At 34.3% G+C, this 14,123-nt stretch overlaps 1 protein-coding gene across 1 annotated transcript; it reads right to left on the minus strand.

Moving 5' to 3' along the window:
• Nucleotides 1-3,212: 3,212 nt before the first annotated feature.
• Nucleotides 3,213-9,168, minus strand: LOC102693354 (transmembrane protein 179). The gene is made up of 4 exons (XM_006632464.3): nucleotides 8,742-9,168; nucleotides 7,333-7,470; nucleotides 6,240-6,318; nucleotides 3,213-5,968 (listed from the first exon to the last, which is right to left on the minus strand). The coding sequence occupies exons 1-4, from the start codon at nucleotides 9,125-9,127 to the stop codon at nucleotides 5,789-5,791; spliced, it is 783 nt and encodes a 260-aa protein (XP_006632527.2). The 5' UTR covers nucleotides 9,128-9,168; the 3' UTR covers nucleotides 3,213-5,788.
• Nucleotides 9,169-14,123: the final 4,955 nt, after the last annotated feature.

Consider the following 14,123-nt stretch of genomic DNA (forward strand, 5'->3'; position numbering starts at 1 on the left):
TAGGTTTACAATATGTCAACAGGGTTGACAATATACAGTAAGGTGATGTTGAAAAAAATCCTCATGATTTAAAGAGTACATTTAAGTTTCGCTTTATGGAGTATAAAAAGGCAAGTTCAGGAGAAGGACATACTGTACACTATCTTCGTCCTCTTTGCTCTTGCAGCTCCTTGGCTCATTCCTTATTAAAAGGGGGTGGGGTTCTGACAAACCTGTCCTCGCTGATACTGTAGTTACCATTCTCCTCAGCCGGACAAATAACACCAATAAAAGCTCACTAAATTACATCATGCCTTATTTCCATCTTAATTAATGTTTTTCAGAAGAGTATCATTAAAGAGAGAATATATGCCCAGATTCCATTATGTTAATTTTCGTGATATTTTATGTTGCAGTATATATACATACTGTACTGTATATTAGTTATCTGCTGATGAGCCCCATATACTGTAGGGTAATAGCAGCTGTCTTTGGAAGCTACACAGTATGCAAATAATAATTCAAAGCCTATTTAGATGATTCTGTTTTTGAGCTTTGTGAAACTGGGGCAGCTAATTCACATTTCATTCTGTAATATATGGATACATACATTTAATATCTACTTCTACAAGGTTTATACAGAGGTCTTTCACATTATTCAGGATTTGGGGTGTGTATTGACATGAACATAAACAGGAATATCTCTGAATGAAGAGGCTTGTGATCAGATTTAGTAAATAAATGTTATGATTAGAAGTAATTATAGAGGAATATGAATATGCTTACTCCTTGTAAAAGAAAATAGAAATACCAAGGTTAACATTAACAAATCACCTTTTTCTTTATGGTTGGTTATCATCAATTATTTTATTACATATTTATATATAGCTGCTTAGTTTAGAACTTCTAGTTCATTTAAGACTTGACATTCTGATAAATTCTGTACTGCTTGTTGAACTTGAGGATCCTATAAACAGACTCCTGTGACACACCTGTCAGAGCAATTCACCTGTTATTACACTTCACTGTGCCTTACTGGATAGTTAGGACTCATGGGAGGAAAAGCACATCTCACTCTGACTGCAAGCTTGCAGGAGCCCAGCAGGTCGCAAGGGCTGTTGTTTTGCTGGTGGTGCACCTGGCCACTTGGAGAATCCTGCTCACTGTCAGCTGGTGACATGTCTGAGGCATGGACATGCAATGATTTGGGCAAAAAACTCGACCTTTTCTCTGAGCAAGCAGTTGGATGAGTGACTTGGGACACATTTCAAAGTTTTCAGCATATGAAAACTATTAACATAGTTTAAGCATATGCAGACACCTGATAATTGTGTCCTTGGCAATCTATCAAATCTGGTAACCATCAATTCATCTATCCTTCCATTTTCAAAAATAACTTTTATTTTTTAAAAAAAAGAATTTGATTGAGGGGAGTTTGAACTTAACTTTAGTTTGGTAGACAATGAACGAAAGGCATGCTACACCCTGGGCAGGATACCAATCACAGGGCTCACAGACACATTTACTACACACTCAGACAGGGGATAATTTAGATATACTTAATAATTTAGGAGTATGGTAGAAAATGTAGGCACACTTTGAATGGGGAGAGCAAATTCCACATAGAAGGAATTTCAGGCAAGAAATTGTTAAATTCATTATCTTTTTATTTTAATATATTATGAGATGTTTTTCCAAAACTACCACGGCCTCACATCACTGAATTTACCATCAAAATGGGTAGGTTTTTGGATACATTCCACAGTCTTGATTATTAATTATTAATAATTGAACTCTCTGTTTGCAGGAGTCTTAATTTAAGATGACGTTGCTATTAACCTTCACCAAATGGAAAATTCTAAACAGAGATACAGTCTGTCAAGCAGTTGTTTATTCAAAAATGTTTAAGAAATACAGTTAAGAATGAAAGCCTGCTGTTTTATTAAAGCTAACCCCAATCATTTAGACTTTAAATAGCAAGTTAAATCATGTGTAAAATATTTCAATCATGGTATATTAATTACAAAACTGTGACAAGCACAAATGTGAAATGTTTTTGGGAAATCTGAAGGTTGATCCACACTGAGTAATTTTACATTGTATCATCTATTCAATTTGAAGGTTTCAGACAAGAAAATACTGCCTTCTTGGACCAAATCAGTCTTCATTTTCATAACCAAAGACATTCTTAAAGCTGTATCAAGCACAAAGCTCCAGCATAAGGTAGAATTTAGTGAATGTCAAAAATGGACCAATTTTATCAATTAACATAGTACCATAGTTACTCTAATTTGAATTTGAATCTCAAGGTAAAATTTCATCTTTTGACCAGGCTTCATAACGTTCTTTGGACTATTTTCTTAAAAGCAGACATGGTTGTGGGTAATAGCTTAGCTCACGTTATTTTTAAATATCAGTTTCCTTCAAAGGAGGTATTGTACTGTATGTTACAAGAGAATTTTCTTAAGAAAATTTTTGGTGACTCCCAAAACCTCTTATACAGTACATGAGTAGCCAAAATGGTACTTTTCAGAAACGTTAGCTGAACTTTTTCAGTTTTAAGTTTTTCAGACATAGTTTTCTTCATTATCTGCTTAGACCAGATGGTTCCTTTTCATACTACTTTGAAAGGTTGCACTGATGTTGTCTGAAGAAAAAACATTGGTCTAGTTTCCATTAGAGGTCTTGAATCTCAGTGCTAGCCAGGCCAAGTTTTGCTTACCTTCTGAGCTGCTGAGATTTGGCTGTAAGTTGGTAAAGCTGCAGTCAAAAGTGAATAGTTTTTCCAAAAACAAAAGATGCTACAATTCTATTAATGCTGTAATATAAGCGTAACATACTTTTACTGTTTGTTGAAGTTTCTGTTATTTTTTCTCATTTTTAAATTATTCTTTTGTACTCTGGTTTGAACATTATTATTTGTAAGCAATATAAACTTCATTCTTGAATAAAATCTTGCACTTTAGAAATATATGTGATATGTGATTTAAAACACATATTAGACTACAGACTTTTCTTAAAAGTAGATGTTTAAGTGAGAGTAAAAGACACAACTTTATCTTCATGTGAGCTGTGGGTCCCTTTTGTATTTATACCCTCTATATATTTACAGATCATTTGTTATTCATTAACTTTCATGTAAAACATTTAATAATGGTTTTCTAATGTGCAAAATCTTTGTTTTTAAAGCCTACTAATAAAAGACAACAAAACAGCTACAAAAAGACATAAAATTTTAAATTTGTCAATGCTTTTATTTTGAGAACAATAAGAAGACAAAACAGTTTCTAAGAATTTTTCTTTCCATACCACGTTTTAGGTAAAACTTTATACACTGTATATATGTAAGGATAGTTTATTTGGAAGCCTTACACTTAAGAATTTGAAGCAATACAATGCAATAGCTGTCCATTAGAATACATTGCTTATTGACATTGATAATGAATATTTCAGAGCTAAAACTTGAGCTGAACAGTTAGGATTTTCTAGCAACAAAAATATCTTTACCAAGTTCACATACCTGTCCTTTAAATTATATACCTTTTGTATTTTACTGACATTGTATTCTGTACTTAGCCACTTTTAAAAGAACTGTCTTTATATTGTTTCTTTGTCCTTTTTTGTTTTCAAATAAAAAAGTTAGAAATACATTGAGGAAATGTCTCTTGTATATCTCACCTCAAAACTTGGTCAACACAGTGGGAGAAAAGGATAATGGTGATTGAAGTTTGGTGCCTGAGGAATGTCTCATTGGATGATACAAGAAAAGCCAAGAAAAAATGCAGGCACTGTGTATTTTCTGTAAATTGCATTCTAAGGTGCTGTACTGGAAATTCATGGAGAGTTTTAGCACTAGATGGATACGAATGAGGTCAAGCTAACCCAAGGAAGTTGAACAGTAGGTAAAAGTTAATTACAAGATCAGCTGCATCTCAGTGCATTGACCTGGGCTCACGATGAACCAAAAAAGCACAAAAAGGAGGGAAAAAAGTATAGCTGACACTGTCAGGAGCACTTCCCTAGAATATTATTTAATATTTGAGTATCATTCATGAGCATGTATTTAAATTATGCTTGTGCCACAAAATAAATTGTATAATAATTCTTGTAATATAAATCCAGATCATTACTGTAGAATCCTTTGAGAAATCAGAAATGGCAAGATTTATGCAAAATATATTGTACAGAAGCCCCCGTTTTGTTATGGAATAATCAAAATATAAGAAACTTCTTAGAAACATAACCGATACAAATAATAAACAAGAAATGTTTGTTTGGCCCATCTTGCTTGTTGGGCTTCGACGTGGTAAAGATTTAAAGATTCTTTATCCATGTCATGGTAAGTTAGAACTTTTAAGCACAATGCCCTCTGCTGAAATTCTTGGGTACATGTACAGTACACTGTATTTCATAAGCTATCGACATATGGTTACTGAAAAGATGAGCAAGTGCTTAAAGGTCTTAAACGTTTTCTGTCCAAAGCCAAAAGGCTACAAATACAGTACACTAATTTAAGTGTTGTTAATTGGACATTCCAGGGAAGTACCTGCATATCTATAGTACTGTATATATTTAAATAAAAAAAAAATCTATACTTAGTAAGCGAAGGCTAAACCTACAATAAATTATCTCAGCATATTTCAAACCTTGTTAAGAAAGAGCCAAATTGCATTCCACACATTTAGCTACAGGTTTCCTGGACAGGCTGAAAAACATCACCAAGTGACTTATCCATTGAAACCATTGAATACACGTTACTGATGAGTGCTACAGAAATCGCCACCATGCTGAGAGACAAGGGTTCAAAGCGAAAACAATGCAGTCACAACCAAATGGGATTGTGCTGACAGAGCAACGTTAGGAAAAATCCTATTTAGTCATGCTACTTTCTAGGATATGAGCCATAAAACATTAAGAAACTTTTGATAATACTCAAAACTAAAGAATGCTAGAGATGCAAGGAGATCATTCAAAATATTTTCGTACAATTTCTATCACATCCTTAACAAAGTTCTCAACACAAATGTTTTATCATACAAGTGACACTGCCAAAGCACACACCACATCTTACTGCAGCATGCAAAATACTTGGCTCCCTTAATATAGAGAGTGGGGTATATTGCTCTTAAGGCTTAACCAACCATGAAAGTGTTTTAAGGAGTTTTGTGGATTACAAACTTCCACTACCACAGCACTTGCAGGAAAGAGGTGGACCAATTTGTAAAATACCTGTTTACAAAGTAATTTAGAAAACTGAAGAACTTGATGAGCATTACAGCAATGATGCCAGTTTGAAGAAAATATATTGGAAAGTATTGTATTTAGTGCTGAATGACCAATCTGGTTAATTTGCCTAATGTGGAAGCAACTATAGTATTACATACTGTACAATGACTCAATGATTTTATAGTTTTCTTTAAATATGGTGTTCAAAAAATAATGGGAAAATTGTGTTTTCCCTAAATTATCCAATACAGAATTATATAATTTGCCCCATTAATGTGAATTTTGCTCTTAGTGATCCATGTGAGCCATTTGTTCCACATTTTAAAATTGCTCCATCTTTTTAAAAAATAATTCAATTCATGCTGTAGGAAACAATAACATGTTTTCACTTAAATCTCGTAACCATCTGTATAGGCTTAGCAATGTTACACAAGGTCCTTGGATGATTTATGAATCTTAAAGTACTCCCGCTTGCGGATAAGAGACTAAATCATCAAGATGGTTTCAGCTAGATGTCAACCACCCGCCCATACAGTGATAGGAAGTTTATAAGTAACTCAATCTCCAGGAGGGTATGGGGGGATTAGATCATCCCACTTTTCTCATCTCCATCCGAGCCCCGTCGGGATGATCTCCCCAGCAGCAACTCCTTCTCATGAATCAGGCTGTCCAGCAAGTCCTCCTGCCGGTAGTTGTGGTAGACTTTGAGGAATGCCAAGACTGTTATTCCCAGCCACGTCAGCCAGGCAGCCCATAGCCCAAACTGTAAGAACAATCAAGGGATTGTTGTAAAACCTCTTCGCCTTCAAGTGCAAGGACTGAGTTATTTTCTCCTGAGAGATTTCTTTCACAGTATATGTGAAAGCTTAAAGGGTGATTTTCAAGCAGCTTAGAACTTGATTTTATTTAGTGGTAGTACCCACCTAAGCTTGGCAGCAATGAATGTCTGATCAAGATGTTAAACCAAAGCAAAATGTCCACAAAAAAACAACTGAAACTACATCATCCTGCCAGGCTCCTCCTTGTTCTCTTACCTGTGCAATAGCAAATTGGTCATAAAAAGAGGAGTTGTCAAGACCAAATTCCAGGTCAGTATCCTGCAGGTCTTCACAGCTGTGAAAAAATGATGGCGAAGAGAAACGTGTATACATTAACAATTATACTGAACACATCTGAAGACACACTTAAGTACAGAGGGGTACCTTTTTAAATTCATCTGTTTTACACAAAGCACAAAACTATACCTTATGAAGTAGATATAGGACAAAAGTATTTTTGAACAACATTGCACATTAAAGTTATAATTATTAACAATGAAGGATTTTACAGTAGATTAAAGATGTTAATGGAGAAGGTTCCTGAGCTTTTTTACTAAAAATGTAATTATTTCAGAATCCTGATGTTTATTGTTACGAAAAACCAACAGTAACAACAAGGGTTACTCTGAGCTAATGCTTTCTTCAAAAACCCTGGAGCACCTATTTTGCAATGGAAAGGCAGCCCAAAACAACCTACCAGATACTTTTTCACTCTATGTACTTTTTATAAGCACCGATGGTCACAACCATAGAGTCTCTGATAATCTCACTGTAAAGATGCAATTACTGATGCAATTATTGCATCTTTGACTCAAAGATGAATTTAAAAATGACTACTCAGATGACTCAGTAATCTTCTCAAAAAGGACAACTATGAAGTTCTTTCTGAGAAGAATATCTCCGCATTCATCCTTTTTACTTGAAAGCTACAGAGTGCACAGGGCTCATGGGCATGTGAGTGACAATGGGAGAATCAATTAATCACTTACAGAGATACAGAAAATGACTAGAGAGATAATCTGCCCAGAGGTGTTTGCAAACAATATACTACATACAGTATACAGCCACCCCATGTATTCAATTCAAGCCACAGTTTTCAGCCAGTTCAAAACTATAGTAAAAAGTGTTGCATAACAATCACCCAATGTTTGCATGTCAGAAATAAAGACAAAAAAATCTGTTTTCAAAATCCTGTGTTATGGCAGAATCAACCCATCCAGCTGTGTTTACCATGGAACTGTGGTCAAAAGTGTTCAACAGTTTCACAACAAGAGTTTTTGAAAGTGAAAGTCAACGATGGGGTACATACCTGCTTGGCATACTTCCATTTTCTGTGATGGCATCACACCACATATTAAATCCCACGCTGACTATTGTACTAGCAACGAAGATTACAAAAACCACAAAGGAGCTTACCAGAAGATTTATGAAGGCATAAAAGAAGGAGCTGTAATTACAGAGAAAGTCAAGGTTATATGACACACATAAAAATATGCACAACATCAGCAATCTCTCTAATTGTCATTCTCTGGGCAAATGTTACATGGCAAGGAAGATGAGGGTACTGGCATAATTAGTTAAAACATCAAACATCTTTTAAAGAGAAGAAATTGATGGTATGCAAATCACTAGAAAAACAGAGCTTCTATGGCCTTTGAGAAAAGGAGGCTTGAAATCTTTTGATATTTTTTCTTGATCTGGATTGTGTAGGAGGAATATTGCTTTCCATTACATAAGACTCACTTCATGAATCTGGATTTCAGGACTATTATAATTCTCTTAGATTTTCAGTTGATCGATTTACCTGAAAGATAAGCTATACCATCTTGAATTCAAAACAGAAAAAAAATATTGTTTTCTTTACACGATATTATATGGGAATGTTTTGTTCTTTTATCAGTTGAACTAAAAAGAAATAATAACAACAGCTATTACCCCTGTGTATGCATTATTGTCTATATATATACTGTATATAAAATCCTTTAAGCAACTCATGTGGTTGTGAAAAAGTATCCTTGTTGTTTTCCATGTACATGCGTGTGTTTTAGATATAGATTTACATATTTTGTATATTTAGAAATGAAGTAATTAAAGATTTAGCATTTTTAATACAAAAGTTTTTCTTCCCACTTTTAGAATATCAGTAATCATTTGAGATGAAAGGCCTGTACTGCATGTTTTTTGTGCTGTTTGATGCAATACAGCAGGGGGGGACTAATCTATGCAAAACTGGTCATTATGAGAGAGAACTCTCTAACTGCCTCTTTCATCACCTTCTTGCATAATTAATTCAGTATTTTTTCTTTCTACCTATAATTTTTTTAACACAAATTGCTGCTACGATATTAATCTTTAATGTAATCCCAGAATGCTAAATCTGGGTGGGGTAGGGTTTTTACATCCTTAGGATAATACGAGAGCTAGGATGCCAACATTTTATTTATTTAGTGATCAAACATATTCCAAGAAAGTTCACCTCAATCGTCTAATGAGGTTTTGTGACCATACAAGAGGAAAAATTAGACGTTCTATTCCAGGGACACCATTCATAGGCTTCTGGCGGATCGGATGTGTTTTAGTACACCATAAAACTGGGATCAGAACAATATGCCTGAAAAATTAAATTTTTAGTTTAAAAAGTGTATCTCACGAATGTAATAAATACTAACGCGCACATAAAGCACAGATTAATTCCTAAGATTGTTTTAAAAAACTCACTCATCATGACCCTTGCAGAGGTAGAAGAGTATTCTGCAAGCCTGCACTGCGGATAAGATGAGAGATACTATCCCAACGAAAGTGCTGAAACGGCAAGACGACTCGGGTCCCCATTCCTCCACAATAAACCTTTGCTTTTCCACGGTGATGTTCTCGTTCTGCCACATCCCTCGTGTAAACAGAAGGCATTTCCCCTGGAAATCATCGCCGTTTTCAGATAATGGCACCACAGCGATAAAGCCAAAGAGAAAAGCCAGAAAATATAAGATGCACTGGGCAAAGAGGAAATTATCGAGAGCCATTTTTTCTCTTCTTTTGGCATTCACTTTCAGTGCCCAGTGAAGCCGCGACTGCGCAGTCAAACACTGACGCGTAAGGCAGAGCATCTCTTCTGCTTGTACAACTATTGGACTCTGGTAGCTACTGTACAAAGCAAGAGAAAAATGTACTTAGTACATGCTATTTTATTTTGAACTGCTGCATGGGTTTTCCCAATGCTTTATAATAGGCGTTCTTTTCATGTCTGTTATTTTCTTCGACCAATACAAAGTTATACAATTTAAAGAGGTAACGTAGAAAAACAACTGTTCATTCTTATAGAATGCGTGCTATACTGCTGGTTTAAGTTTTTTTTTAGGAATACCTAAGCAAAACGTTCAGACTCATGGATTAAATAACATGAACATTAAAATGAAACAGAAAAAAATGAAGTAGTGTTTGGCGTTTATGGTGGTTGTCCTGACAAGATAACCCTTAAAACGTGGCTTTGACGGATTCTGTTTCACAATTATAAACTGCCAATTAGGAAGAAAGGAGATACCCATTTCAGTAAAAGTGACAATCACGATCATTTCGATCTAATAAATATGCATACGACATCGCATTTTCACTACATGCAGAAAGAGTCGTCATTTAGACGGTATTCAGAAGACCAGAAATTTACACTTTTAACTGTGCAAAATAATAGTGAATAATGATTAAAAGTCCTATACCGAGAGGGCAACAAATGTTTTGATATACTGGCATGCACACTTATGCAGTGATTTCGAATGACATTTTAAAAGCAGATGTTGTAAAATAAACTTCGACCACAGAGGATACAGTACCTCCAGAAGTACTGTATACAACCTTCTGCTTCCAGCACCACGGAGAGTGATCTGCGCTATGGGCAAGTTGAGAGGACTTCTGTTGCATTTTTTCGGAGATAATTTGCCAATGTTTAAACGTCGTAATTTAAGGAGAAAAAAAGAAAAACGTGGAAAAAGAAACTCTGCTTATTTACAGATTAAAGTGATTTATATATTTTTTTATAAAAACAATTTTTTTACAAATGAATGGAACATATTTGAAGCTGTTTTTAATTTCGTAATGAAAAACCAAAAACATGTTTACATTTGTTATTGTTTCTTCCCCGTGAATTGAATCTTCCCTCGGCATCCATTCTACTGTTGTTTGCATATTTTTACTTCAATTTACAATATACATAATGATTAAATAAATCTCAACACTGAAAAAAATAGTAATTAAAAATAAATGGGTATCATCAATACATTATGCGCTCTTAAGAACCACTATGGAATAATTAATTTCACAGAGTGAAAGCTTTATGGATAAGCTTGTCTTTTATCAATGATAAAAAATGTTACATTTCTTGAATATAAATTGTAATTAACATCACTAATTTATTACTACAGTATGTAGAGTTATGTACTGACAGGCATTGGAACACAATCATTTTATTTGCCTCTAGGTATATTTAAATTACATGTAATTAAGGTTTTTGAGTTTGTGTGTCTTTTAGACCCTTGTTTTTAAACAACATTTCAGATCATATTTGTATTATTCTTCCTAAAAATGCTCCTGCATGTACATTCAACCATTGTTTTCACATGAGAAAAGATCAATAGTTTCTCCTCACTCTGCCATTTTCAATGTCAGATTTTAAGCCTTTTGAACAATTCAGTGAAGTGGCCAAACAGTCTACTAAAGTAAATGGAAAGGGGTGAGGGAAATAATTATTTAAAAAATATCAAGACTTGGACCCCCAGAGGTTTCCACAGAGCTGTCAGTTATTTCATTAACCTAATTTCCAGTTGCAACAATTATTTGTGTTCTTTGATGTTCGTATAAGACATGTCTATACTGCCAACTGTACAAAAAAAATACAAAACTTCACAAATTGGTTGCATAACGGTTACCTATTAATAAACTAATGTTTAGAAGCTCAGATATGAGCTAATTTAGGATTGTTAACGTTTTCTGTGTTATAGACTATTAGTAGCTTTTCATTTAACCAAAAAGAAATATGCTGCTCACATTCTGCACTATTTGGTACTGTACATACTGTAACTCCATTTGAAAGTCTGTCTTCCTCATTCAGATTAATCTTTGTAGCCAAAGTTTCCTCTCTGGCGAAAAGAAGATCACCCAAGAGAAAGCCAGCTACAGAAATGATATCAAGACTGTGTCAGACAAAATGTGTACCATAATTGCATTATTATTTTCTGAAATATGTAGTTACAGTTTTTTCTAGTTATTTGAGAAAATGAATCATATTATGCAGATCAGCTCAGCATTTTTAAATGTATGAATTAACAATAGTGGCTTGTTACAGTAAATAAAATAAAAAAAAACAAATGTATCATCTGAATCAGATACAAACCCAGATCAGCTGAAACATAAGCCATCCATCAACAGGAAGTCTCTTATTCCTTGTAAAGACCAAATCAACCTAATGTGTATTCTGGAAGCACAGGGCTCAAGGCAGAATACATGAGCCATTTTAATAAAAATAGTACAAGTGCTAGTATTTTCCATTTATGCTAATTATACTGGCCAAAACTGTATGATTTAAACCCTTTAGCTGATTCGTCAGTGAATTTAGAAAAAAATATCTTTGGTTGAAATTCAAGTTGCAAACAAAAAATATTCAAAAGCTACAGTATGTCTTAAGCTTCAAGCTGCATTTCATTTGTTAAATTACCTGTCCGCTTTACATTTTCATTATGACACCTTTCGTAATTTCAAGTAATCCTACACAGTTTCCTACCGTATTTCAAAGGGTATGCCTGCCCTTCCATTCAAATAAGAAGAACAGTTGACAGTCCCTTTAAACATGTTTTATGAAGACTTACACAGTTATATACCTGTAAAGAATGCTTACAGCAAGCTAAGTCTGAATGAGGATTCAAGGCTGTGGATTAATGTGAACAATCACTTTTTTATTGCCTTCATCAATGCAGAAGCAACTTTCACCTTGTGCTTTATGTTGTCAGGCAGTGATTTTCAAACTAAAATCATCACTGTAGTTCAGAAAAAATACAATTAAGAATTACTAGGGTCATTCTTTATTTTAAACATTTGATATTAAGAATAAAAAAAACAGCTAATAAATTTTTGAATGAACTGGCTTAGGTTATAAGATAATAAATACATTTGTGTACTGTATATTGATTTTTTAGCCAGGAGTATTAATAATACTATTTTTGAGAAGAACATTTTAGTCCACAAATGTTGAATGAACTTTATTAACTATTTCTCTATAAATTGACTGAACAAATATGACTTTATTGCATGACATCTGCATAATTTGCATACGGTAGTTTATTTTGGTCTTTGAATTGGCATGTACTGTAAATAAATGAAGGATCCTGACAGTTTTCATGATGGATAACAAATGAAACATGTAAAGCTAGTATCTTAATTTTTTTCTAGCACCCCTGCATCCACTCCAACTTCAAATATTGCAGCATTTTCTCCATAGCACTTTTATGGGAATTCTTCTACTGAAGATGTACAGTACTGTAGCCATATTGTTTCTAGATGTGGACAGCTCTGTAATAATTTTCATTGCTCCTTAGTTCAAAGTTTCTACAATGATGATTGATTGATTGATTGATTGATTGATTGATTGATTGATTGAAAAGGCCACTTAACTTCATAAGCACTTTATAAGAATCGAAACATTAAATTAAATAACAAATGTGTTTTGTAAAAGTTCATCTTGAATTTAGTATTCAGGTAGTAGGAGGAGAAGGTATTATGCACCCATTCAAAATCAAATTACCTGTTGTTTTGCACCACACAGTAACAACTCCTATACAACATGGAGAGACCTGGGAGAGGCAGGACTAGAGGACTGACTTTTCTCTCTCTGCTGCCACTCCAAACCTGCAGATTCACTCTTTTTTTGCTGACAAACATTTGAATACTGACCAAACTAATCTTTATCCTGCTCCTGGAAGAATATTCGGTAGTGACCTGGCCCAGAATCATTCTCATGATGCCTAAATCATAAAGCTCAATTTTCACCTGCACACAACAGGCATCTTTACTGGTTTACCCACTCTTAGAAAGAAAAACATGTAATGCTTTTTAGTGTAAGTACAGAAAACTGTACACACATAACTAGTATCAGCCATACTTAACATAAATACTGCATTGTTGTTGAACTAAATAATGAGCAGGGCATCTGCAAGCACCAAAATCAGATTGAATAAGAGCATTTTTTACTCAATTATGTGAAATGTTTGCTCTGAAATCCTAATTTACTCTTGAATCAAGTGAGGTTTCTAATCATAAAAGTTACAAGGATATAGATGTGTGGGATCAAACTGCATATTTCTTTGGAACTCAGTCTTCAGAACTGGGGTTCATTTAGTCAAGGTTGGTACCAGAAATCTGCCTCATGTTCCTTAAGACAACCAAAGCATAAATCTTACTGAAAGTTTGAAGAAAATGGAAATGGCCAGCAGAAGGCTAACATTTTTAACAGAATAGGAATTGTGTAACAAAAAACAATTGTAACAGGATTTTAATATATAAAATTATTTGCTAGTGGACTTTTGTTCTTCTAATGAAAAAAATATTTTAGGTATATGGCTAATTTGATATAGAACCATCACTTAGAATCCGACTTGGTCTGTTCAGAATGTAGTATCTGCTTATTACCAATAGGAGACTTTAGGAATTACTTGTAAACTTGTGACATACAAGAGTTTTAAATGACACCCCATTAAAGGTGACATTTAAAGCTTTGAGCCCAGTATTGTGTCACAGTGCATGTGCCTGCATTAAAAAGATCGATTCAGTCTTTCTGTCTGGATGGATTTAATCATACTGGCATATAATCAATTGAAGCTGCTGGAGATACTATAAGTGAATATGGCCAAGCTTTGGCACATGGAGACTTTTGCAGATCAGTCCATTATGATTCACTTCAGTCTAATGATGTCATCCATCATAGAGTTGCCAGTGATGAGGCAGGCATTAACACTTTGTGGGATTGTGGGATGTGTCAAAGTGCAACTTCTGAGACTTTAAGATGGAGAGTGAGGTCCTTACTACTGGAGTTACATTAAAGAAGGTTCAGTACATTTTTGT

This window comes from Lepisosteus oculatus, chromosome 8, assembly GCF_040954835.1.
Source record: "Lepisosteus oculatus isolate fLepOcu1 chromosome 8, fLepOcu1.hap2, whole genome shotgun sequence".
NCBI lineage: Eukaryota > Metazoa > Chordata > Actinopteri > Semionotiformes > Lepisosteidae > Lepisosteus > Lepisosteus oculatus.

Coding starts and splice junctions, on each gene's coding strand:
- LOC102693354 (XM_006632464.3), bottom strand. CDS start 9,127: ATGCTCTGCCTTACGCGTCAGTGTTTGACTGCGCAGTCGCGGCTTCAC. Junction 6,319..7,332: donor AATGGAAGTATGCCAAGCAG/GTATGTACCCCA, acceptor ATTTTTTCACAG/CTGTGAAGACCTGCAGGATA. Junction 5,969..6,239: donor ACCAATTTGCTATTGCACAG/GTAAGAGAACAA, acceptor TTGTTCTTACAG/TTTGGGCTATGGGCTGCCTG.